The sequence below is a fragment of the Alexandromys fortis genome, unplaced genomic scaffold (genome assembly GCF_014885135.2).
Source record: "Alexandromys fortis isolate MF-2015 unplaced genomic scaffold, M_Fortis_MF-2015_v1.1 scaffold_2_1_26212458, whole genome shotgun sequence".
In the NCBI taxonomy this organism is placed as follows: domain Eukaryota; kingdom Metazoa; phylum Chordata; class Mammalia; order Rodentia; family Cricetidae; genus Alexandromys; species Alexandromys fortis.
The window spans coordinates 16,133,188-16,159,661 of NW_026067930.1; the positions used below are offsets into that span (position 1 = coordinate 16,133,188).

General features: G+C 40.5%; 1 protein-coding gene and 1 non-coding gene across 3 annotated transcripts; both read left to right on the plus strand.

Annotated features, from left to right (window-relative positions):
• The first annotated feature begins 410 nt into the window (after positions 1-410).
• Zhx1 (zinc fingers and homeoboxes 1) lies at positions 411-25,465 on the plus strand. Of its 2 annotated transcripts, XM_050145030.1 has the most exons (5): positions 411-742; positions 9,309-9,422; positions 13,018-13,166; positions 17,819-20,698; positions 23,964-25,465. In XM_050145030.1, exon 4 carries the CDS (start codon positions 18,038-18,040, stop codon positions 20,693-20,695), a length of 2,658 nt encoding a protein of 885 aa, XP_050000987.1. In that variant the 5' UTR covers positions 411-742; positions 9,309-9,422; positions 13,018-13,166; positions 17,819-18,037; the 3' UTR covers positions 20,696-20,698; positions 23,964-25,465. The 2 variants fall into 2 exon arrangements, with proteins under 2 accessions (XP_050000987.1, XP_050000986.1); XM_050145029.1 differs by lacking the exon at positions 13,018-13,166.
• Positions 23,443-23,569, plus strand: LOC126503612 (small nucleolar RNA SNORA40). Its single transcript, XR_007592345.1, has one exon. It is a non-coding gene; the product is annotated as a small nucleolar RNA SNORA40 (small nucleolar RNA).
• Positions 25,466-26,474: the final 1,009 nt, after the last annotated feature.

Genomic DNA, 26,474 nt, shown 5'->3' on the forward strand with positions numbered 1-26,474 from the left:
CCACACTCAACTTTTCCCGTCCGAAGCTGGAGCTGCGGCTCCTGCTGGACTCCGGCGAGAAGAGGCGGAGCCGCAGCTGACAGGAGCGCGGGACTGTTGACAGCGGGAGGGGGCGCGGCTGGAATGCAGAGGGGGGCGGAGAGAGCTATAGTGGGCGTGGCGACAAGGGGGTGGGGCCTTAGGGTTTCCTGAAGGCCAGGGCAGTTTCAACAGAAGAAAGTGACAAGAGGTCGCGGGAGGCGGGAGCCAGCTCCTGACGACTGCGGGCGGAGCAATTGCCTGCGAGGGGCGGGACCAGAAGGCGGGGCTTCTTCCCTGATGGGCGGGGCTTCTACGGACAGAGGCGTGGTCCCTCCTGACAGGGGGCGTGGCTCTCCCTGACAGAGGGAGGGGCGGCGCACACCTCCCGCAGCGCCGGGCTCTCGGGGAGGGGGGAGCGGCCTGGGTCGCATCCCAGAGGAGCAGCTGAGTTCTCGAGTGGGGCGCCGGCTCGCCCCGCCTCGGCTGGCTCCTCCTTGCGGCCCCGGGAGACTCAGGGACGAGAGTATCCCTCGCACCCTGGCTCGAGAGCGTCTCGCTCCTGCCGGGCCGCAGAGCTCCGTGGGGGTCCCCCCCGCGCGAGGGCCCTCCGAGTGGTTCCGGGGTTAGGGTTCACGGGTCAGAGTTGACTCCCTGAAAAGTGCAGTCGCTCTGAAATGCAAGATGGCGGCGGCGAGGCGCTGAGGCGCGGCGGCCCCTGCAGGTAGCTGCGCGAGCCGGCTGGGTACTGGGGCCGCGGGCGCGGGGCCGCGGGTGGAAGCCGAGCCGGAGCTCGTGGCGGCTGGGGAAGCCGAGAGGCGCGGGCGCTGGCGCTGGCACGGGACGGGCAGCCCCGGGGCAGAGATCCCCCCACCCCCGCCCCAAGACCCAGCCCCCAGTGTTGGGGCGCGCGGCAGCGGACCCGGTGGACCGGGCCTGCCCCACAGCGGGGAGGCGCCCGCGGCCGACAGCTTCGCAGCTCCCGGGAGCTCTCGGGGGGTGTCAGAGCGAGGACGGAGCTCGGGGCGGGGGGGTTTGGGAGAGCAGTGAGTAACTTGGGGGTGCTGAGGGGCTGGGGATCCGGTCTCCCTGGGGGAGGACGCCTCTGGGACAGCGACCCTAACTCGGGTTCGGCCTCCGGAGGCGCGGGACCTCCTCGTCGTGGACGCGGCGCAGCCCCTCGGAAGAGTCAGCAGAGGGTCTCCTGCTGGACGGGAGTGCGCTGGCTTTGGGGTCGGAGCCTCGGGAAACCTCAGCCGGGGAGACTCAGAGTTGCATCCCTAAGAAGTATAGCGCGATTTTGAGGAAGACCGGGATTTTAGGGGAGAAGTTGATTAAAGAGGGCGGAAACACACTGTCTCTTTCTGTAGAGGTATGGGGAGTGCATGAACCGGGGTTGGGGGGGTGATGGCCCAGAGGAATCTCCAAGCTGTGGGACTTAAGGGAGTTCGATCTGCTGATTCCTTGAGGGAGATGAATGGCTAGGAAGAGAAAATAAAAAGAATTGGGATCTGATGGTGGGAAGCCAAGCCCTGACAGAAGCTCTTCCCGGTGTATTCACACCCAAGTTCCAAGTGAAGGGGCTTGCAATTCTTTGTTTCGGTACTCCAGGGGTACCAGGAAGGAACGAGCAAAGCACAAGGAAAAGATTCTGTTTGCTGTTCTTAGTTTAGGGATCAAACCTCTGGGAAAAGCAATTGGGAAACTCGACATAGGGAAGAAGCGGGGCTGGAGTAGACTACCACAGCACTTTTCCCAGACCTTCTTTAAAAGACAAAAACAAACAAAACCGGGAAAGGGATACTATTTAGGAGGAAATTATAAGAAAGGCTGATTGAGAATTTGTGACGTGATTAGGGTGGGATTCCATGTAACTCGAAGAAGCAATTCTCCCAGAGGTCAATGTGATAGCCAATGAAAATCCATAAGAGCCCGTCCTCCCCCAGGAAGAATGGGTACGTGTTGCGGGGTGATATACGTATACGTACACTTTTTTGTTTGTGGTGCTTGTCAGTGTATCTCAGTCTTTGCCCTAAAGCTTTAATTTGTGTGCGGTAGTAATTATCTGTTTCTTTATAAAATTGCCCTGAAATAGTCATTATTTTAAACTGGTAATGGGGACTGCTAAAAGTTTGTTCTAACAGGGCTTTTGGCACGTAGATTTCAAGTTCTAAAGAAGCGATTCTGATTCCAGATTTAGTGAAGGGTTAGGGTGATTGCTGCCAACTACAGTAGTTTGGTAACAGGGCATATAAGGAAAAGGACATCCGTGAACATTTTTTCTCTTGGTTTCTCTCCCCTTCCTCCAAGCATTTTTAAGGGTTTGCAGACCAATTTTAGGCAAGGTAAAATGTATTATCTTCAATTTTGCACTACATTTCAAAACATAGCCTAGACTGGCCTTGAAATCATGGCAGTCCTCTTGCCTCTGCCTCCTCAATGCTGGGATTGCAAGTGTGTACCACCATTTCAGCTAAGTTAGATACTAATAATTTATATTTATCATCGTCTGCATCTATGTGCTTCAGTTGCATGCCCATCCTACTGTATGCATGTGGAGGTCAGAGGACAACTTTCAGGAATTGCCTCTCCACCCACCGTGTAGGTTCTGAGGACCAGACTCAGGTTGTCAGGCTTGATGGCAAGTGCTTTTACCTACGGAGCCACCTCACTGGCCCTTAGATTTTATATATAAAATATATATAAGGATTACCTCTTGACATGTTTCGTTTGGCTGCTTAGATTAAAATGATAAAAATCAACCCTAGTGACTTGGATAACTGATGACAGTTATGATCATACAGATGTCCTGAGCTGTTCTTGTATTCTCAAAAGAACTTAATGTTTTCAGTGGAAATGTTTTAAAGATACAGGTCGAGCTTCTGGCCCAGCATCCGGAACATTGCTCTAACTGTGTGCTCTTCCCTGGTTTTCCCGCAGTGCATACAGCTCTAGTGTTCTACTCAGTTCTGAACAGATTAGTCTGGCAAACCAGAGAGGCATAGATGCCAGATGGTTTGAAAATATGCTAAGGCTGAAAACATAAATGTGTCTGCATGGAAGATGCTCATCAGTAGTTTTGTCTCACTCACAGCTGAGCTTGCTTTTCGCTGGGTGGGAGGGTAGGACATGAAACATGTCACAGTGGTTTCGCCTTTCATGGTTCTTGCTTTTGCTTGGAAGGAGCAGCACTTTGCTTTTCGCTAACGTAGTTAATAGTGTAGATGCGGAGGCTTGTTTCAGAGTTTTTCTGTTTTGTTTAATTAATATTCAGATGGAAAAATGATGTAATGAAATATTTTATTTTTTATTGTTGTGCACTCTTTTTTTAAAAAAAAAATTACCGTTTTGTTTGTGTTTGGGTGTTTTGCCTACATGTGTGTGCACAATGGTGTGCAGTGCCCTCAGAGGCCAGAAGAGGGCGATGGATCCCTTGGAACTGGAGTTTCAAACAGATGTGACCCACCATGTGGGTCTTGGGGTTCCTTTGGAAAAGAAGTCAGTGCTCCTAACTGCTGAGCCCTTGCTCCAGCCCAAACATTTGTTTTTTTTTTTTTTAACTCTGCTTCTTAGTAAAAAAATGTGCTTAGTCTCCACATTGTATTTTTTTACATTGAACGGAAGATGTTATAGTTGAGATTTACTTATGGTTATGGTTTAATACTTAAATAAAAATCCTATTAAAATAATTAAATTGATCACAAATGCATTTGAGGAAATAGTTTTTTTATTTTATTTTTATTTTGGGTTCCTAAGACCCTGCTTCTTTGAATCTTAAACATGTTGAAAGTTCAGTACTAAGCTAGTTTTAAGTAAGCATTGTAGTTAATGCAATTATTCAGGAGAATGCTTGGATTGTTGGATTGTTTAGGATAATAGCCAGGATTACCCATATTTGTGTGTGTGCGTGCATTTGTATGTAGGTGCATGTAAAAGCCACAGCTCAACATTGGATGTCTTTCTCAGACACCTTATTTTTTGAGATACAGTATTTCATTGAACCTGGAGCTTGCTGAATTGGCTAGGCTGACTGACCAACCAACCACAGGGATCCCTTGTTGCCCTCCAGCACTGGGACTATGGTGTTCCTTATAGTGCTTGGCTTTTTATAGAGGTGCTGGGGATGGAGGGCAGATGCTCATACTTGTGCAGGAAGCACTTTACCGACACAGCCATCTTCCCAGTCCTATTATACATAAAACAACCACTATAACTGTTTACATTATCGAAGCATAGTTACTTTTAATTTTTCCAAAAATAAAGTTCTTTAAATTTATCCTGTGCAATCTTAAAAGTAATTTAAATTATATTTACTTTTAGAGCTTTGATACTGGCTCTTGAGTAACAACTAGTGTTTTTGTAATATCACTGTAATATCTTTGTATCCTTGTTGCTCTGATATATCCTACTCATAAAAACCAGATTTGCCTGAATAAAGTTGGTGACATAAGATATGAATCAAAATGTACATTTAAGTTTACATTTTGGAAATCTATATTTTATAAGATTTTTATATAAATATACAAAAAGTTTATGTACTTACCAGGTTTTGTTCATTAAATTTTATTTATTTGTTTTAGTTTTTTACTTTTTGAGCGGTCTCATTGCATTAACTCAGGACTCAGGAGAACTTTAAAATTACAATGTAGGGGCTGGAGAGATGGCTCAGCAGTTAAGAGCACTGATTGCTCTTCTAGAGGACCCAGGTTCAGTTCCCAGCACCCACATGGCAGCTCACAACTGCCTGTAACTCAAGTTTCAGGGGACCCAATACTCATGGCAAAACACCAATGCATATCATTTTAAAAATAAATAAAATTTTTAAAAATTACTATGTTACCCAAACTTGTTTCCAACTTTCCTCAATAAATGCTGGGATTCCAGATGTGTACTACCACTACTGGCTCAGGTTTTGTTCTTAGAAGGTAGTTAATCTTGACATTTTATATAATCAATATTCTTTTTAAAAAGTAATTATTTAATTTTTTTATGTACATTGGTGTGAAGGTGTCAGATATCCTGGCACTGGAGTTACAGACAGTTGTGAGCTGCCATGTGGGTGCTGGGAACTGAACCCAGGTCCTCAGGAAGAACAGCCAGGTCTCCCAACAATCAAGCCATCACTTAAGCTCCATATCATCAGTATTCCTTAATATATTTAAGAGTCATGAAGACACACGCATACACACACAAAGCTATTTAATTGATATGTACCTTTGGCCTAAGGATAAATTGTACAACGATAAATTTTAGGAAACAAATATATATGGGCTATTTCAGAATGAAGTTTGCTCAAGGAAGTCAGCTGAATAAATGTTTATTTCTCTGTGTGTGTTTTTTGTTTGTTTTGTTTTGTTTTTGTTTTTCGAAATGGGGTTTCTCTGTGTAACAGTCCTAGCTGTCCTGAAACTAGCTCTTGTAGACTAGGCTGGTCTTGAACTCAGAGATCCACCTGCCTGTGCCTCCCGAGTACTATGATTAAAGATGTATGCCATCCCCGCCTGGTTTGTTTCTGTGTGTTTTTAAGACATAGCCTTGCTATGTAGCTCAGGCTGGCCTGGGCCTTCTAGTCGTGCCTCCTGAGTGTTGGAATTAAAGATATATGGCTAAAGTTTGAATACCTTTTTTTCTTTCTCTCTCTCTCCCTCTTTCTTTTTTTTTTTTTTTTTTTTTTTTGAGGATGTCATATAGCACAGCCTGGCCTCAAGCTCCATATGTAGCCAAGGAGGACATTGAACTTATCCTCCAGGTTCCCCTTTCTAAAAATTCTAGGGTTACAGTTGTGTTCTGTGAGGCTCAGTTTATGCTGTGCTGGGGATTGAATCAAGGCTTTGTGCATGCTGAGTGCTCTAGTAACTGCATCCCTGACCAGATGATTTTATAGTGTTTTAATTTTCAGTTTTTAGACTTAGAATTTTAAAAATTCATATCAGGGCTTATTTTTTAAAATACAGCATTAAACAGTACCTATAGATATATATTTATTATTTAAAATAAGGGCAATAAGATGGCTCAGTTGGTGTAAAGCCAACCACATTTTATCCCCAGATCCTACATGGTAGAAGGGGAGCAGACTCGCAGAAGTTGTCCTCTGCACCATGGCAATGCCATCCTCCCAAATAAGCTAAGTAGTAAATAATAGCTATCATTAGTTTTGAGTGATTTAATATTTACTACATGATTTAACTCCCCCTTTTCCTCTTCCTAAATATGTATTTCTTTCTCCTTTTCGATTGTTATGGGATTAGGAAGCTTTGCTTGTTTGTAGATATTCATTCATAATTATACTTTCCTGCTGTCCCTAAACCCTTCCATAGCCCAATTTTTGTGAAAAAGAAGGTTGTTAGACTGACCAGGTGGTGGTGGAGCACACTCTTAATCCAGCACTCAGGAGGCAGAGGCAGGCGGATCTTTGTGAGTTTCGGACCAGCCTGGTCTACAGAGTTCCAAGACAGCCAGGGCTACACCACAACTCTGCTGCTCCACCCCCACCCCAAAAAACCCAGACCACTTCACTGGGCTTGGATTGTATGTGGGAGTGTAAAGGTTAGTACATACAATTTCTCCTCATTACTGTAATATTTATGAACTTGTATAGGGAGTTGAGTTATGACATATTGCATATTGTTTGTCTACTGTTAAAACAAACTTGTATTAATATATCAGCAATATAAATAGGGAATACAACATACTGGGTGACCATTACCTAGATTTTAAAAATAATTTATAATTTAATGGCACTGATCCAATTTTAAACAAAGGCTTTGTCATATAACTTGTCAGTAATACCTCAATAAAATCCGAACAAACTTCATTGTGGTCTTACCAGTACCAGAAAATGGTCTAAAAACTAATCCTATTGCTTCTCCAATCCTCACAGCAGCCTGGTTTGAAAAGCACTATCATTTGCTCCACCCAATGGATGAGGAGGCTGAGGCAGAGCCTCTTGTCTAAAACCGAGCAGGTAGTGAGCGGCAGTGTTGGGACTTGCATCCCGCTTGTTCCAGAGCCCAGGCTCTTAGGTCTTTATGTCTACTGCCAGAACAGCGTATTCTTTTTTATTATATAATATACGTGGTTGAGCTCTTTATTTTCTGAAACACACTCACTCTAAATTTAAAAACATACTCTGAATTAGAGAGAAATGTCCTCAAGGAATCTCTGTCTGGGAACTGAAATGGCATCAGACAAATGTGGTTTTCATTCAGAAGAATCAAAGCGCTCATGTGTTGTGCCTCTGTTGCTCTGTGCCCTCATGTCTCTTGGCAGCTCAGCTCAAGAGACTCTTGTTCAGTAAAACGTCTTGTCCTTTTGGTGCGATTTAAGAATGAACTTCACTTGGTTACCAATTTCCTACAGTATTAATAATTCACTTTTGAAGATGACCTCCCTCTTTGGCAGCTATTTTTTATTTTCTAGTCCCTGTCCTGTAGATGGATGTTAGGGAGTGGCTGAATATGGGAATATTAAAAAACAAAATTGTAGGGACCTAAACTACAGAGAGAATACAATGCTTCACTAGGTCTGCCAGGAAAATGCTTTTTTATGTTTCATGAAAGTAGTGACGTTATTTGGCCTAAGCTTTTACTCAATTTATGAGTTTTACAAGTAGGTGTTCTGTGGGCTGTGGTGGTGCACACCATTAATCCCATCACTTGGGAGGCAGAGGCAGGTGGATCTTAGTGAGTTCAAGGCCAGCCTGGTCTACAGAGTGAGTCCCAGAACAGCCAGAACTGTTACCCAGAGAAACCCTGTCTGAAAAAATAAAAACAAAACAAGCAAACAAGTGGATGTTTTAATATATTTACATTATTATTATTACCATTATTATTGTTTTGGTTTTTCAAGACAGGGCTTTTCTGTATAACAGCCCTGGCTGCCCTGGAACTCTGTAGATTTTTGTTTGTTTGTTTGTTGAGACAGGGCTTTTCTGTAGCTTTAGCTCTGTCCTGAAACTTGCTCTGTAGACCAGGTTGACCTTGAACTCACAGAGATCCACCTGCCTCTGCCTCCTGAGTGCTGGGATTAAAAGCTCGCACCACCACCGCCCAGCTATTATTTCTTAAGAAGACTCTTTATAAGCTTGTATATATAACATTAGCAGGAATAAGAAGGTATTTGAGAAAATAAAAAATGATTTTCTGTTTTTCTGTGTTTTAGAGTAACTGTGCTTTAAAAACAGCAAAAAATATTTCCACCCTCAAAAGTACGTCTGTTATTCTAATAAAAGAAGCAGTTGTAGTTTTTATTAAAAGTTTCCAAGTGGATTAGGTACTCTTGGAAATAGACCAGACATTTTTAGAGATTAGTTTGAATTTTCAGAGAATGATAAATTAAAATATTTCTTTGTATGTGATAAGGTCTCTCACTAAGTAACTTTGGATAGCCTAGAAATCGCTATGTAGACTCAGCTGCCCTTGGACTCATAGAGATCCGACTGCCTCTGCTTCCCAAGTGCTGGGGTTTAAGCCATGCGCTACCATGAGGGACAATTCAAGTTTTTATTTGTTTGTTTTGGTTTTTTGAGACAGGGTTTCTTTGTGTTATAGTGTTGGCTGTCCTGGAACTCGCTTTGTAGACCAGGCTGACCTGTCTCTGCCTCCCAAGTGCTAGGATTGAAGATGTGCGCCACCGCTGCCTGGCTAATTCTGATTTTTTTGATTTTACAGTACTAATATTTGACAACACCTGAAATGCTATTTTGTGGCAACTTTCTAATTAAAAACTCTTATAACTTAAAAATGTCCTATGAGGCTCATGGATTTGAACACTTGGGTAGTGCTATTCTGAGAGGTTGTGGAACCTTTAGTAGGTAGGGCCACTGGAGGAAGTGGGTCTCTGGCTTTTATGTAGCTGAGCCAGCCTTCCTATACTTTTCTGGGTTCATGGATTTGTGAGCAAGTCTCTTCATGTGCCTGTAGCCATGGATGCTAACATTCCTTCACTACTGTAACACTGAGCCAAACTAAGTCCTTTTTCTTTCACGCTGCTTCTGTCACTAATCTTGTCACAATAGAATTTTGGAATTTTATTAAAAATAATATAATAGTTACTGAGTTCTGTATAAATATATTTTTAAGCACCTTTAAAAATTTGTGTTTCGTATCAATATTGATTTCAGCATTTTTATATATGCATATGCATATATGTGTATATATTAATTTTTAATGAGGAAATGTCTTCCTCCAGAATTAAAACATCTAAAAAAAACCCCTAGTTCTAAACTGTAATAGTTAATAAGTCTAAGTAATATCTAGAAAAATAAAGTAATAGTATATTTTTCTTTGTAGGAGAAGACTGCTAGCTACTTTGGGACTATCTGTGATGATGGCCTGAGCCAAGTACCTCATTTGAAGGGATAACCTTCCACTTTAATGAACAAAATTCCGAGGAAGCTATGGCAGGTATGTATTCATTATTCTGGGATGGCAAAGCCCCAGTGTAGATGTACTCACTGAAGAGTTCACAATACTGTGTTTGCTAATGTTTACAAAGCTGCCTCTCCTCCAGATTCCAGGGGATCTTATGCCTTCTTTTTGCCTCTGGGAGGGTGTGTGCATGCACACGTATACAGAATCTTAAAAAAAAGAGTCAGCCTCTCTCTCTCTCTCTCTCTCTCTCTCTATCTCTCTCTCTCTCTATCTCTATCTATCTATACATACATACATACATACATACATACATATATATATATATATATACATTACTTTCCTTAAAATAACAGCTGAGGACTAGAGAGTGGCTCAGTGGTCACTTACTGCGTCTTTAATCCCACCACTTGGGAGGCAGAGGCAGGCAGAGCTCTGTGAGTTCAAGGTCAAACTGATCTACAAAGAGTTCAGCCAGGACTACTTAGTGAGACTGTCCCAAATTCCCTCCACCAAAAAAAGAGCATTTATTACTCTTCTAGAGGGGGGGAAGGAGTAGGAATGGGGATAGCTATGTAAAATGAGAAAAATTATATTAAAAACTTATTTATTCGTGTATTTTATGTATATGAGTGTTCTGTCTTACAGTTCAGAGATTCAGTTCATTACCATCATGGTGGGACATGGTAGCATACAGACAGACATGGTGTTGGAGTGGTGGCTGAGAGTTCTACATCTTGCAGACAACAGGATGTGAACAGTCTCATTGGGCATGACTTGAACATATATGAGACCTCAAAGCCCACCTCCACAGTGATACATTCTCCCAACAAGACCTACTCCAACAAGGCCACACTTCCTAATAGTGCCACTCAATTTGGGGGCCATTTTCTTTCAAACCACCACAAGTCACATGTTACAAACTGTAGCAGAGGATGACATTGAACTCCTGATTCTCAAGGGCTGGGATTGCATGAATGCACCTGGCTTTATAGTAGTGATTTTTATTCCTGACTTTTTATTTAATTTGTATCTTATCAGCTAAGTTACTTTCAAAAAGAAAAAATTATAATATGCAGACACTATCTCTTATTTATCTAAAAGAATTTTTGAGAGAGTGAAAGATAGCATCACTTAAACTCTTACTGTAGATGAGCTGCGAAGAAAACTCTTACTGTTTGCCTTTGAGAAAGGCTATTCCTATTTCCCTAGAGGTAGGCTCCTGTGCTGTGCTTTTATATAGTTCCTGCTAATTCTTTTGTTGTTAGAACTATTTCAAGTTGGAGAGATGGCTCAGTGGTTAAGAGCACTTAACCACTCTTCCAGAGGACCTGAGTTCAATTCCCAGCAACCACATGGTGGCTTACAACCATCTGTAATGAGATCTGATGTTGTCTTCTGGCCTGTAGGCATATGTGTAGACAGAACACTGTGTACAAATATAAATAAATCTTAAAAAAAAACCTACTCCAAGTAATGTTTGACTGTCAGTTTTCCTTGCTGCACTGCTAATGACTGAACAGAGGCAGTCAGTCTTGGTCACTTCTGCATCCCTAGTGCATGACACAGTACCTGGCACATGGTTGACATTCCACATATTATTAAATAATTTTTGAAGAAATACACAGCTTTATAAATTTATTAATCTGTGTCTGACTTTCTTCTTCCATGAAATTGATCAGTTGTTCTAAAATTTTTGTTTCCTACAAAATCATAACTTTATATTAAGAGCCCTAAAGATTCTTTTTGTTGTTGTAGCATGTGTGTTTGTGAGTGTGTGTGTGTGTGTCCAGGTGGAAAACAGAGGATAACCTCAGGTGTCATTTCTTCGACGCTGTCCACTTTGGTATTTGAGGCAGGAGCTCACTGGCCTGGAACTTGCCAATTACCCTAGGTTAGATAGGGAGCTCCAGGGTTCTGTCTCTGTCTCCCCAGTGCTAGAATTAAAAGTGCCCTACCATGTCCATATCTGGCTGAGTTGTTGATGTTGTGCGAATTGGAGATTGAACTCTGTTCTTGTTTAACAAATACTTAGCTATCTCCACACTCCACCATTTTGTTTTTTGATCTATCTTTATGTTAAATTCAGGTGCAGATTTGAACCATTTGACCAAATCTTGAATCTTTGGGGGGAGTGGGGATTCTCATATTTTCTTAAGAACTGTCTTAGTTATTTTTGTATTGTTGTGATAAAACACCATGACCGAAGCAACTTATAAAAGCAAGTTTTTTTGCCTTCCATTTTTGTATTTTAGTTAATTCCAGAAGTAGTAAAGTTGACAACTAAGAATAACCATGACAGATACTCTTGAATCACAGAGCATGAACAACAACAACAAAAGACAAGATGGAACAGCCTGCTACACTCTTGTCAGGCACATGTTCGTCTGGAGGTCCCTCATGACCTTCCAGGGACCATCATGCCATCATTAGTATGAAAACTGTACAAACACCGGATACACTAAAAGCAAGTTTTTAATTTATAAGTTTGTGCCAGCATGCTGAGCTAAATCGTTACTCAGTTCCAGAGGGTGAAAGTCCATGACCATCATGGCAGGGGGCGGGTGGGTGCAAGCAGGCATGTATTATTCTAGAGCAATAGCTTAGATCTGACCCACAGTAATGAGACAGATGTAAACTGGGAACGGTGTGGGCTTGCCCCCATTTTTATTTTTGAGTTTATGATATAATTACATCATTTCTCCCCTTGCTTAATGCTCTCCAAAACCTCCCATATGCCCCTTTTTGCTTTCTTTCAAATTCATGGTCTTTCTTTTAATTGTTGCTACATGGAGAGATGGCTCAGCAGCTAAGAGCACTGCCTGATCTTCCAAAGGTCCTGAGTTCAATTCCCAGCAACCTCATGTTGGTTCACAACCATCTGTAATGAGATCTGGTGCCCTCTTTGAGGAAGAAACCTGGTCAGTTCTCCTCATCAACTTAGACTATGAAACCCAATATGGACAAATTCAACAGAACCACTATATACGGGCTTCCCATGCATGCTTCAGCATTACCAGGGCATAAATTTCATTCAGTTTTCACATGCTTCTAAGTATACATGTATAGAGAAACACATATTCCCAAACACAACCTTCTTAGTCTGAACTGAAGAGTTGAAGTTACTGATTGTTGTGAGCCACCTAACATGGGTATTTGGAACCAAACTTGGGTCCTCTGGAAGAGCAGCAGCAAGTAGTCTTAATGACTAAGCCAACTCACGATCTTTCTCTTTTAACCTTTCTTTTCAGTAACTTGAATTAAATTATTGTTTGTTTGTTTCTTTGAGACAGGGTTTCTCTGTGTAACAGTCCTGGCTGCCCTGGAACTCATTCTGTAGATTTTTGTTTGTTTGTTTGTCAAGACAGGGTTTCTCTGTAGCTTTGGCTCCTGTCCTGAAACTTGTACTGTAGACCAGGCTGGCCTTGAACTCACAGAGATCCACCTGCCTCTGCCTCCTGAGTGCTGGGATTAAAGGCGTGCGCCACCACTGCCCAACTAAATTATTTATGTTTCTAAAGTCAATATTTTCAGAGGCAAGAGTACAACTTTGATATAGATTACTAGATTATAACCTAGCATATTTTTCATGACTTTAATAAAAGTACTTAAGCTTATAAAATTTGTTTAGATCTAGAACTGGCAAGATGACTCATGGGTAAAAGTGCTTGCTGCCAAGCCCGATGGTCTGAATTGGGTCCCTGTATCCCACACAGTGGGAGGAGAGCATCAACTCCTGAAAATTGTCTCCTGATGTCTACGAGTGCACGTATCCTAAATGTAAGGATAAGTAAAATTTGTTTAGATCTGCTTAAATTTTTACTTAACAATCTGAATTAGTAGGCTGGTAGAAAAAGAAGTAAAAGTAAAAAGTTGATAGCATATTCTTTTTTTTATTTATTTATTAAAGATTCTGCCTTCTCCCCGCCACTGCCTCCCATTTCCCTCCCCCTCCCAGCATATTCTTATTATGTGTTATATAAGATTTAAAAAAAACAAGAAATTAAGAGCTGGAAAGATGGCTCAATGGTTAAGAGCTCTGGATGCTCTTCCAGAGAACCCAGGTTCAATTCTCAGTACCCACATGGCAGCTGAATTCGACACCCTCACACAGACATATTTGCAGGCAAAACACCAATGAAACATGAAAATAAATAAACCTTTAAAAAAAATAAGACGTTAACACCAAAAGTTGAATCTTTTTCTGAAGAGTCAGAAAGGTAAAGGGGCCTGCAGGCTCTCCTCTGAGGCTCTTCTGACTACTGCTTTGCTCTACTCCTAGATTCCCTGGGTTCTACTTCTCCCTTCTCCTGTGGGCTAGGTGAGTGCTCTTACCACTGAGAGCAAGTCTTACCCACCCTCACTTTGTTTAGTTGACACTTTATTTTTAATCAGTTTTGCTGAATTGCTCAGGCTGGCCTCAAAGTTTTGGCCAGTGTCAGCCTCCCTTTGGTTTGCCTTCTTCAGCTAACTGAAAGTCACACTGAATTCACTCTAGATTGGCTTCTGATAACATGCACAGTAGTGGCATAAAGAGATGATTTGGATGAAATTGATACATTGTTTTGAAAGTGTTTCAAGTTTGTAAGACATAGATTTTCAAATACCTCATAGAACCCATCAGAGATAGAAGTGGGATCCTGGAATCCTGGACTATTTATCGTCAGGAGTAGTTTAGCCTCTGTCTCCTTCAATCGGCTAGCTACTCTGTTTCTCGCCTTAAAATGTATTTTTTTGTGTGTTTTTTTTTTTCAAGACAGGGTTTCTCTGTAGCTTTGGAGTCTGTTCTGGAACTAGCTCTTGTAGACCAGGCTGGCCTCAAACTCACAGAGATCCACCTGCCTCTGCCTCCTGAGTGCTGGGATTAAAGGCATGCGCCACCACTGCCCGACTGAAATGTATTTATTGACATATACTCATTGTATATGGCAGTATATTTCGAAAGACATTTTCATATTTGTTTACCAAGTGCTTTGACCATGTTCATCCCTCCTGTTCTTTCTCAGCCCCACCTCCTGTTATTCCCATCCATTCTTCCAGTTAGTTTTGCTTCTATTCCATGTCTTATATAAATTAAATAAATTTTATGTTTCTGTTTAAAACTTAGCATCCACAAATAATATAAAACATGGGAATATTTGTCTTTATGAGATTGATTATTTCACTTTATATGATGATCTTTAGTTGTGTACATTAATAAACAGAATTTGACTTACATTTTGGCTTCTCAGTAATTTTGTTTGAAGAAAGGGCTCCTTTCTTTAAAACTTCAATTTTGACAGCTACTGCTTTCAGAAAATAAACCTCTTTGTCTTTGATTTCTAGCTGTTAGTTCATCCCAGCCTCTTTCTGCAACAGGAGAATGGAGTCACAGGTAGCTCACTTCCTGCCCTTCTGCGGTGTCCTCATGTTCACACATTGCTCTTCCACTTGGCAACTGCTGCTGCTTCTCTTTTTTCTGGTCCTGGAGACTGAACCCAGAGTCTCATTGCTGTCATTCACCATGAGAATTCCATTTTTAATGATAAACAGCTGTCAAATAGCTGTGTGATTGACAGCTTGAAATACCAATAATTCCTATTTGGTTAGGAGATACTAGTTTATAAGAGCTAAATAGTTTGAATTTCAGAGATTTCTTTATAATCTCTTACAAATAAAGAGTTTTATTATAGGAAACACGTTTTAAAATGGTACTTTCATACATACATGTTATTATAGTTTGTTCTTTTTTTTTTTTTTTGTTTTTTTTTTTTTGTTTTTTAAGACAGGGTTTCTCTGTGGTTTTGGAGCCTGTCCTGGAACTAGCTCTTGTAGACCAGGCTGGTCTCAAACTCACAGAGATCCACCTGCCTCTGCCTCCTGAGTGCTGGGATTAAAGGCGTGCGGCACCACCGCCCAGCTAGTTTGTTCTTATTCATACCCAGCTCTCACTGTGCTTCCCCCATAATCCCCTCTTGTTGGTCTCCTACCTACAGACAGTCTTCCCTAATGCTTTCCTGCTACACATATCCCACCACCCCTTCTTTCTTCCTTTCCCTTAAGAACTGTTTCTTTCTGCTCATGGTTCCATGACACACCAACATCCCTACATAGTCCTATATATGTATATGATCTGTTTTCATATATGTGTGCATACATACATACATGTACTCACAACGCTTTAAAGCCTGGTTCTACATATGAGAGAAAATATGCAGTTGCTCTAGCTTATTTTACATTATTAACATAATGACCTCCATACCTGCAATTTCTTGCAATTTTTTCCATTTTTTTCAGATTTATTTATATTTTATATATATTGTTGTTTTGCCTACATGGATATCTGTGCACTACATGCATGCAGTGCCCACAGAAGCCAGAAGAGGGCATTGGATTCTCTGGAACTGTAGTTACAGATGGTCTTGAACCACAAGTGGATGCTGGGTATTGAACTTGGGTCCTCTGGAAGAACAATCAGTACTCTTAACCACTGAGCCATCTCTCCAGTCCATGATTTAATTTTTTTACATTTATTTATTTATTTTTTTTATTATGTATACAGTGTTCTGCCTGCATGTATGCCTCCATGTTAGAAGAGGCCACCAGATCTTGGATGGTTGTGAGCCACCATGTTGTTGCTGGGAATTGAACTCAGTACCTCTTGAAGAGCAGCCAGTTCTCTTAACCTCTGAGCCATCTCTCCAGCCCCCATGATTTAATTTTGAAGAGTGGAAATTTGGACTGTTAATACTATGTATAACTCAGTTAATGCTCATTGTTAGGGATCTTTTATACAAATTTTTAGTGTGCTGCTTTGTATCTGTCCAATGAACGTGTAGTTCGTATCTAAATGATCAGATGTAAAAGTCTTAAATCAGGGCATACAGCTTCATTTCCCAAAAGTTACTATCAGCATACCTTCTTATAAGGTCTTTGAAGTTGACTTCTTTTCCTTCAGCTATGACAGGATGATGCTAATATATAAAAATCACTTGAAATTCTGGTGGCAAATAAGTATAAACACTAATTGTATTTATTTGAATTTGGTTTAGACTTCAGAAACACATAAACCTTGACTTAGCCTCAAAATTTTACTTTAAATATTTTGATTGCAAGTTTATTAGAATATTTTTTTAATTTAAAGATTTATAGCCATGCAGTGATGGCACACACCTTTAATCCCAGTACTTTGGAGGGAGAGGCAGGCAAATCTCTGACTTCAACGCCAGCCTGATTTACAGAGCAAGATCTGGGACAGCCAGAGAAACCCTGTCTTGAAAAACAAAAATAAAATAAGATAAAATAAAACAAATCATTTAAAAGTTTATTGAGCTATACTTCACGTACTATGAGCTCCACCTATTTCAACATAAAATTCAGTGATTTTCAAGAGTGTATATGTTGAGGACAGCATCAGTATTGTGAGTTGCAGCGGTTATAGACTATACTAGATGCTCTCACCCAGTTAGGTTCTCTGGAACTACTTTCCTATTCCTACCGATTCAGGTTAATTATTGTGATGACCTGCTTCAGTACTGACTTCTTGTTTGCACTGTCAATCAAACATGATATGAGAGGCCAGCCAGAGCAGCTCAGCTGAGAACGTGTTAGTTTGAAGATACTGAGGTCTTTTGCTTTGTGTAGAGTTTTGGAGACCTTTATCATAACAAAGTTGTTACTGGGGAGAAAAAAGAACAGGACACAGTATCACTAATAAGGAGACGACAGATATGCAAATATAGGCAGGGAGTGGAACAGAAATGGTAGCAGGGGTCTGGTGCAATATAGTTAGCACTAGACTAGGAAATAAATAGAAGAGGTGATTTACAATGCAGGAAGACATTATGCCAAGTTTACAAACAAGTGTCCTGGAATTGAGAACAGCCTGAGTAAAATCGTGAAAGTGCATCAGGTGTTCTTGGAATGACCATCATTTCCCAATGACATGGGAAAAAGGAAGAAGATGGCAAGAGATGAAGCAGAAAAGTGAGGTTGGGGCCAGAGAGTGAAGGGAACTGCATATGCCTTAAGGAACTTCAGCTCTCTTCTGTCAGCACTGAGCCCAGACAGGCGAGTAGGAAGAAGACCTAGCCGATGGTTTGAATTTCGTATAGATGCCACTGTAGCTGCCCGTACAGCTCCTTCCTTGTTGGTGGTGGCACTTTACACTGGTGATGGTGTGCTTCCCTAGCAGGCTCCCTCTCTAGTTTTCTACCATCTAGCGGACTGAAGGAGTCAAATAAACACACTTGGGTTTGACCCCTAAGTATCCCATGGTCTTCAGTGTGTTGGCTTGGAGACAGACATCTGTTTAGATTCTTAGAGCCCTTTTTTCCTGATCCCTGATTTACATTGTAGCTCTGTATAACTGGCTTATGCCACAGCCTAAGTACATATAGTAGCATAATTTTATTAAAATCGTAGTCACTCATTTTAAATTTATTCCGATGTAGGTGGTTGGAGTTGTGCTTCACACATTTCAACAGCTCAGCAGTGTTTTATCTGCCAACTAAGCTTTTTACTTGATTGCACCATGGAAATGCTACTAATGAGACTTGCGGAGCACAAAAGTGGACTTGAAGAGCCAGAAGCCACTGTTTTCAAATGAAGGATTCCAGTTTTAAGCCTCAGTGCTTTTAAATCACCACTGATATTTACCCCCTAAAATCAAAATGTCAAGCAGACGAAAATCAACAACACCTTGCATGGTCCTTGCCAGTGAGCAGGATCCAGACCTTGAGTTGATATCAGATTTGGATGAAGGTCCTCCTGTCCTTACCCCCATAGAGAATGCGAAAGCAGAGAGTGTCTCCAGTGATGAAGAAGTTCATGAGTCTGTGGATTCTGACAATCAGCAAAATAAAAAAGTGGAAGGGGGCTATGAATGTAAATATTGTACTTTTCAAACTCCAGATCTAAATATGTTTACTTTCCATGTAGATTCAGAGCATCCTAATGTTGTCCTGAATTCATCCTATGTTTGTGTTGAATGCAATTTTCTTACCAAAAGGTATGATGCACTTTCTGAGCATAATCTGAAGTACCACCCAGGAGAAGAAAACTTTAAGCTGACTATGGTGAAGCGTAATAACCAGACAATCTTTGAACAAACAATAAATGATCTGACTTTTGATGGTAGTTTTGTTAAAGAGGAGAATTCAGAGCATGGAGAATCCATAGATGTTTCTTCTTCAGGAATCTCCATCAGTAAAACTCCCATCATGAAAATGATGAAAAATAAGGTAGAAAACAAACGGATTACAGTCCATCATAACTCCGCGGAGGACACTCCTGATGAGAAAGAGAATGGAGTAAAAGTAAGCCGGGAAGAAAATGTAGAAAGTGAGACTTCTTCAGCTCCAGAATCCAATACAAGTACTTCCACCATCAGCAGAGTGCATCCCAATCCTGCCAGCACAGTAGTGACACCCTCTGCTGTTCTTCCTGGATTAGCACAGGTGATCACTGCAGTGTCTGCTCAGCAGAATTCGAACTTGGTTCCTAAAGTCTTAATCCCTGTTAATAGCATTCCTACTTACAATGCTGCACTGGATAACAATCCCCTTCTACTCAATACCTACAACAAATTCCCTTATCCTACAATGTCAGAAATTACAGTTCTTTCTGCTCAAGCAAAATATACAGAGGAACAGATCAAGATCTGGTTTTCAGCCCAACGTTTAAAACATGGTGTTAGTTGGACTCCTGAGGAAGTAGAGGAGGCAAGGAGGAAACAATTCAATGGAACAGTACATACTGTACCTCAGACCATAACTGTTATTCCTACACACATTTCCACAGGGAACAATGGGTTACCGTCTATTTTACAGACATGCCAAATAGTTGGTCAGCCAGGTCTGGTTCTTACTCAAGTAGCTGGAGCAAACACTTTGCCAGTAACAGCACCCATCGCCCTGACAGTGGCAGGGGTTCCAAATCAGACAAATGTACAAAAGAGTCAAGTACCTGCTGCTCAGCCTGCTACAGAAACAAAAGCAGCCACAGCAGCAGTTCCAGCATCGCCAAGTGTCAGACCTGAAGCTGCACTAGTGAACCCGGATTCATTTGGTATTCGAGCCAAAAAGACTAAAGAACAACTAGCAGAACTGAAAGTTAGCTATCTTAAAAACCAGTTTCCCCACGACTCAGAAATTATTAGGCTTATGAAAATAACAGGCCTTACTAAAGGCGAGATTAAAAAATGGTTTAGTGATACAAGGTACAACCAGAGAAATTCAAAGAGTAATCAGTGCTTACATCTCAATAATGACTCCTCTACCACTATCATTATAGACTCCAGTGATGAAACCCCAGAACCCCCAGCTGCAGTTACTACACAGCCGAAACAATCCTGGAATCCCTTTCCTGACTTTGCTCCCCAGAAGTTTAAGGAGAAAACTGCAGAGCAACTTCGTGTCCTTCAAGCAAGTTTTCTCAACAGTTCTGTGCTTACAGATGAAGAATTAAATAGGTTAAGAGCGCAAACCAAACTTACTAGAAGAGAAATTGACGCTTGGTTTACAGAGAAGAAGAAAACAAAAGCTTTAAAGGCTGAGAAAAAAGAAGTAGATGAAAGTAATGTAGGGAGTTCCAAAGAGGAGCCTGGAGAAAGTAATGTAGGCAGTTCCAAAGAGGAGCCTGGAGAAAACTCTCCTGCAGACGAAGTAGTTGCACCTAAGTCGGGAGGTACAGGCAAGATATGTAAGAAAACACCGGAGCAACTGCACATGCTTAAAAGTGCATTTGTCCGAACACAGTGGCCATCACCAGAAGAGTATGACAAGTTGGCTGAGGAAAGTGGGCTTGCCAGAACAGACATAGTTAGTTGGTTTGGGGACACCCGTTATGCTTGGAAGAATGGAAACTTGAAATGGTACTACTACTATCAAAGCTCCAATTCAAGTAGTTTGAATGGTCTTTCTTCCCATAGGAAAAGAGGGAGAGGCAGACCCAAAGGACGGGGCAGAGGCAGACCACGTGGGAGGCCTAGAGGAGGCAAAAGAATGAACACCTGGGACAGGGTACCAACACTCATAAAGTTTAAAACTGGAACAGCAATACTTAAGGATTATTACCTGAAGCACAAATTTCTTAATGAGCAAGATCTTGATGAACTTGTTAACAGATCACACATGGGCTATGAGCAGGTCAGAGAGTGGTTTGCAGAAAGACAGAGAAGATCTGAATTAGGTATAGAATTATTTGAGGAAAATGAGGAGGAAGATGAAGTTATTGATGATCAGGAAGAAGATGAAGAAGAAACAGATGATAGTGACACTTGGGAACCCCCACGACATGTGAAGCGGAAGCTTTCTAAATCAGATGACTGAAATGTAAGTGTTTAGACTTTGTATTCATCATCAGACATACATATATTTTAACATCCACCTTATTGGTTCAGTCGTCTTCACTTGTGTGTGTGGTATATGTGCATATGTGTGTGTACATGCAGGTGTGTGTGTGTGTGTGCGTGTGTGTGTGTAGGCCAGGGTCTTCCTCTATTTTCCACCACATATTTCAGCATCCCTCTCTGAACCTGGAGCTCACTGATTTAGCAATACTATGTGGCCAGGGAGCTCTAAGAATCCACCTCTCTCTTCATCTGAGCTAGGAATACAGGTGCGCACTGTTGTGCATGACTCCTATGAGGGTTCTTGGGTCTGAACTCAGATTCTTATGCTTTATAAAAGTGCTTTAGTGACCTGGGCCATCTCCCTAGCCATCATCTTCACTTTTACTAATTTTTTTTTCCTAAATTTTTTTTTTCCTAATGAGAGGATCAGGTGCCACTAGTCCTGGCATGTATTGTTATGATATGTAGCTTGGTAATTGTATTATACAGATTTTAATGTCTTAATGTCTCTTTAATTATTTATTTTTCATACAAAACATTTTAGTTTGTTTTAAAAGGAAGTAAGAAGGGAAATGGGAAACAAACACTAAAGATAATAAAGATATTTCTTGTAACCTTCTTTCTACTAATGCTCCACTTTTGCCTGTGTAAGGGAAGAATTAAGAAACACTAAAGAGGACAGGTATACTGAGGGGAGCGACCACAAGCACAAGGACAGATGGGTTTTAGAATACCTAAATAAAAGTAGGTGCTTTTTTTCTCCACTGCCCAAAACTTTAACAGCCTTTCAGCTGGAGTTTAAGATCTTTCTGTTAAAAGACAAAGGCCTGCCTGTTCTAGGTCCTGTGTAAACTCATGTGTGCTTCAGTGGCATCTGTTTTTGAGCAGCCACAATATAAGTTCTTCTTCATAAAGATCAAAAGGCAGATAACAGATTTGATATTTGATATAAATTAACTCACTCCCCCAAAATATTTATAAGTACTATGTTTGGTTTTAAAGAAATTAAATTTCCTGCTGGATGTGGCTCCATATTTTCATAATCCTAACATTAAGAAATGGAGTTCAAGTTTGAGGCTAACCTGGGCTACATAGCAAGGCAATATAAAATCTCTGTAGTCTTCTTAAAAGTGCAAACAAATACGGTTTAAATTGGAAAAGTGTTGCCATGTTCCTTAATAGATTAAAGATTAAATTTAATATGTACTGTATTATTTGCAAGCAGTTACCTGAAGTTAGGACTTCAATTCTTTCTATTTAAGTTTCCCATAGTGGGGTTTGAACTGGGGGATTGTTCATGCATTCTCAGTGAGGGACTTCAATTCTTTATTCTTGTGGAATTCAAGAACATCATTTTATTTTTTTCTGTTCTTTGTTTTGGGAGTATTCCAGAATAAAAGCACACTATTTTGAAAACAATGTAGTTGTCATGAAATGCTTGTGTTTGTCTCTCTGTAGCTCAAATAGTGTCTTGTCAGAAATTACTGTAGTATTCTCAAATACTGAGGGAGGAAAGGAAATGTAGACTTAATTTTGTATATGAGCATAGTTTCTTATTTTCTCTCTAACCTACTTGCATGCTCTCTTATTCTACGCAGTATTTTCTTAATTCCCGAGTGGCATCTTCCTGATTTGTTTATTTTAGTAATTATTTATAGAGGCCTTAATAAAGGCTACACACTAGTCCTATTGCTAACAGTTCTCTCTAGCTTTCGTCTCACTAACACTCTTAAGACGGAAGGGCAGAAGAACTGAACTCCACTTATTTACATCGCAGTCTTAAGTCTCATTGCAGATCATAGAACATTGTGTCATCATTTTAGGTCATAAGAAGCTCAAGCGTTTTGTAGCTTTACCCTGAAACCCAGTCCTCCACTTCCTCATGTCAGAAGACTTCTTGACAGGCTTTGTTCTGACCCAGATGCATAAAATATTTTTAACAGGCTTTTTTTTTATATTGCTAAACACAAGAATGTGTACTCAGCCAAGATTAAATCAGCAAATTTGTTGCTGCAGTGAATTGTTGTTGCAGCCTTTGCAGTCATTTTCTGGGGAGTTGTAATTGTCTAAAAGTAGGTGGAGCTTTTCCATACAGTTTACTTGGATCTGACCTTCAATTATACAGTAACATGATTAGGGATACTAATTATGGTCATAAAGCTCACGTGAAACTTTTTTTTCAAAAGTTTATATTGTATGTAGTATATGTATCCATATATATACATATATATATATATATTGTTATATATATCAGGGCTGGGAAAGTGGATCAGTGGTAAAGGGTTTTCCTGAGTTCAGACTCCCAGTACCCAACTATGGGTGCAGTAGCTGGCCCTTGTAACCCCAGCACTTAGGAGAGAGGGTGGAAAAAGGTGGGTCCCTGGAGTTCACTGGTCAGCCAGGGTAGCTGAATCAGAGCTCTGCTGGCTTTACTGAGAGAGCCTGTCTCTGAAACTAAGGTGAAAAGCAGCCGAGGAACGCCGGGGGTGACACCTACCAACAGCTGGCACATGTGCATGGGGCATGTGCACCCCTCACATGAACATGTGCACAGCATACATCCCATATACACAATTTAAGAAATACTTGGAAATATAAGATTATAAGACACATTAATCAGCATGTTATAATTCATTTAAAAAAAAACACTTGCCAACGTATTCAGCATAGGTTTCCTCTTAAAAGTTTCATTTAAATGTGGTTCAACTTACAAAAATGCTTACCTGAACCTTCCCCAAATAGTCATTGCAACTAGGCAAAGCCACAAAAGACAGGTACAAAAATAATTCCCCTTTTACAACCCAGAACTCATTGCTCATTATGAACTTTGATAAATACACAAAGGAATATGATAAAAAAATACTGCAGAACATGAAATATATATATGTATATGCATATACATATATCTTTTTCACATGCTAGTCTTGTGTACAAACAAATATTATAGATCTTTGGATTTCATGTTACAAATACTAACAAAGTATTTTCTTACTAATAATTTTGTAAATGATCACACAAAGGCGTATGTGTAAAAGCAAATGTGGTACATTAAGAACATACACATGGTTTACACACACCTGCAGTGTGAGGTTGAGTGTGATAAGTGACTTCACTGTTAAAGAGGATGCGGAATGTATTTGTGACTAACTGCCTATTTTTTATTCTAAAAGCAAAAATTAAAATATGGCTGTATTTAAAGTTTCAGGGTTTTGTCTTTGTTGTTGTTGTTGTTTTTTCTTTTATAGCTACTTACAGTTCCGAAGGAGAATAAGCTCTTCAGCTCCAGATGTCTGAGTTACTGTGAATGGCCCAGTCCTTGATGACACTGAAAATGCGTACTTTGGGCATACATACTCTCAAAACAGGATCCAATGTCCAAAAGAAATGGAACTTGATGTCGTGCCAAAGTCAAACTGCTGCAGTCGGGGGAAGGTCTGCAATGTAAATAGAGCGCTAATTAAAAACAACTTGTAAAAAGTGAGATTTTAATACAGTCCGTTTTTATTCTGCTAGGATGGAGACTTTGTGAATATTTGACTTTCTAAGGGGTTAATGACCACTAGAGCTTGTCCTCACTTGTAGTCCAGCTTACAGCTGTGGAAGGTAGGCAGCGTTGCCTGTTTTCTTGGACACGTGATTAAGCTCACAGCTTTGAGTGACCAAACATTTTCAGAGTAAAAGTTCTTAGAAATGGGAGGGGGAGCCACACCCTAGTTTACTTATGTGTCTTATTTATCAGGTCCTACACCAAAATTAAAAGTTGTACATGGGCTTTGCCCAGTTTGCAGTGTAAAAATAGCCTGGAATATTATGTTGGAATAGGAAGACTTGCTGGCCTTCATGACTGCACCCTCCTCTAAACCCTGAGATAAACCACTCTTTCCACTGGCAGTATTGTGTGACTGCTTTCTGTCAGCATCTGACTGAAGATACTAGCCCAAAGGGAAAAAGAGCTTATTGGGGAGAAACTCCAAATACTGTTCCAAACATGTGGAACAGTCCACGGTCAAATACATGCAGCGCGTTCTTCCGGGTGTGCGGGTCCGCAATGCCAGACAGGTGCAGAACAGATTTTGCAAGATTATCTTTCCATGACATTCTACCTTGTGTAACGATTTCAGTGAACAACGAAAAAAAATTCTGAACTGATCCTAATGAGTTGAAAATTTCCTGTAAGAATCGGGGTGTTCACGGTGCCTGCTGTATCAGGGGACTCGGTTCCTACTGACTTGTAATTTAAGACGGTGCTGCCATTCATGTTGGAAAAGGCCCCTTTCTTCTGTGATCAGAAGACCACCTTTCAAAATGTGCTTTCCTCACAGAACAGTCAGTTCAATTAGATCGAACTTCAAAAAAATATATTTTTGAATGATCACATGTGGTAGGTTTGGCCAGTTTGTTTTCTAATTTAATAATAAATACTAAGCTCTTGGTTAAATGTGTGTCAGCTAATGAAACTGTTATGAAAAAGCCTTGAATATGCATGCTGCTTTCATTTTTATAAACTTTTTATTTTTTAACTATAGCTTTATTAGCAATTCCCAAATGCTGCAATTTGCTGATTTCTTCACTCAGACAGCTGGCTTTGTGGGTGGCTTTTTTCATACTACTGTTAACTTTTTTAAAAAGAAGTGATGTAAAGACTGTAACAATTGAATGCACTAAGCTGTTTTTCTTTTACACATCTAAAAACTTCTTAAATACTCTGTATTATAATGATTAAATTGCTCCCTTTTCAAAACCATTGCTAATGTGGTCTGAGTTTTATTTGACAGTAATTTCAATGTTCTCAAGATCCAATCCTTAAAATGTCAAGGATTGGAGATGAAGGATTTGAATATATTTACATATGTTTCCTTTGTGCTGTGCTAACTTTGTATAGCTGCAAATAACTCCGTGATTTCCCATCTCTCTGGCAGGCTAGATGGAAGTCTGCTCTGATGTTTGCTAGCTTTTAAACACATTTATTTGACAACGCAAAAGAGCCTTTCTTTCTTGGTTGACTGTGTCCTTGAATACAAAATAAAAGTTAGCAATAATAAGCAGTTTTGAGTGATTTTTTTTTTCAATTTTGTTGAGCTAGCGTTTTAAAAAAATGTGGTAAAATACGCACAGAATTTGCTGTTATAATTTTAAGTGTACAGTTTAATGGCACTAAATTATATTCACAGTGTTACACAACATGAGTGTTATTTCCAAAACCTTTTCATCACCCCATACAGAGATTTGTAACCATTAAGCAATAACTCCACATCCTCAGCTCCTGATGACCTCTGCTCTACTTCCTGCTCTATGAATTTGCCTGCACTTGATATTCCAAGTGAGTGGAAATACACAGGGTTTTCTTCTGTGTCTGCCTCATTTCCCTTGGCATAATGTTTTTAAGGTCATCTATGTTGTGGCATATATCATAATATTTCCTTTTGATGGCTGAATTGTGCACTAACTTTTGGCTATCATCTGTTGATGGACGCTTGGGTTGTTTCTGCCTTCGCGTTATTGTGAATAATGTTGCAATGAATTCTGACCTTTGAGGCCTGTTTTCAGTTTGTTCAGATATACATCTTGGAGTAGTACTTTGAATTATATCATAAATTCTATGCTTAATTTTTTTTTTATTTTCAAGACAGGGTTTCTCTGGAGTTTTTGGTGCCTGTCCTGGAACTAGCTCTTATAGACCAGACTGGCCTCAAACTCATGGAGATCCGCCTACCTCTGCCTCCCGAGTGCTGGGATTAAAGGCATGTGTCATCATT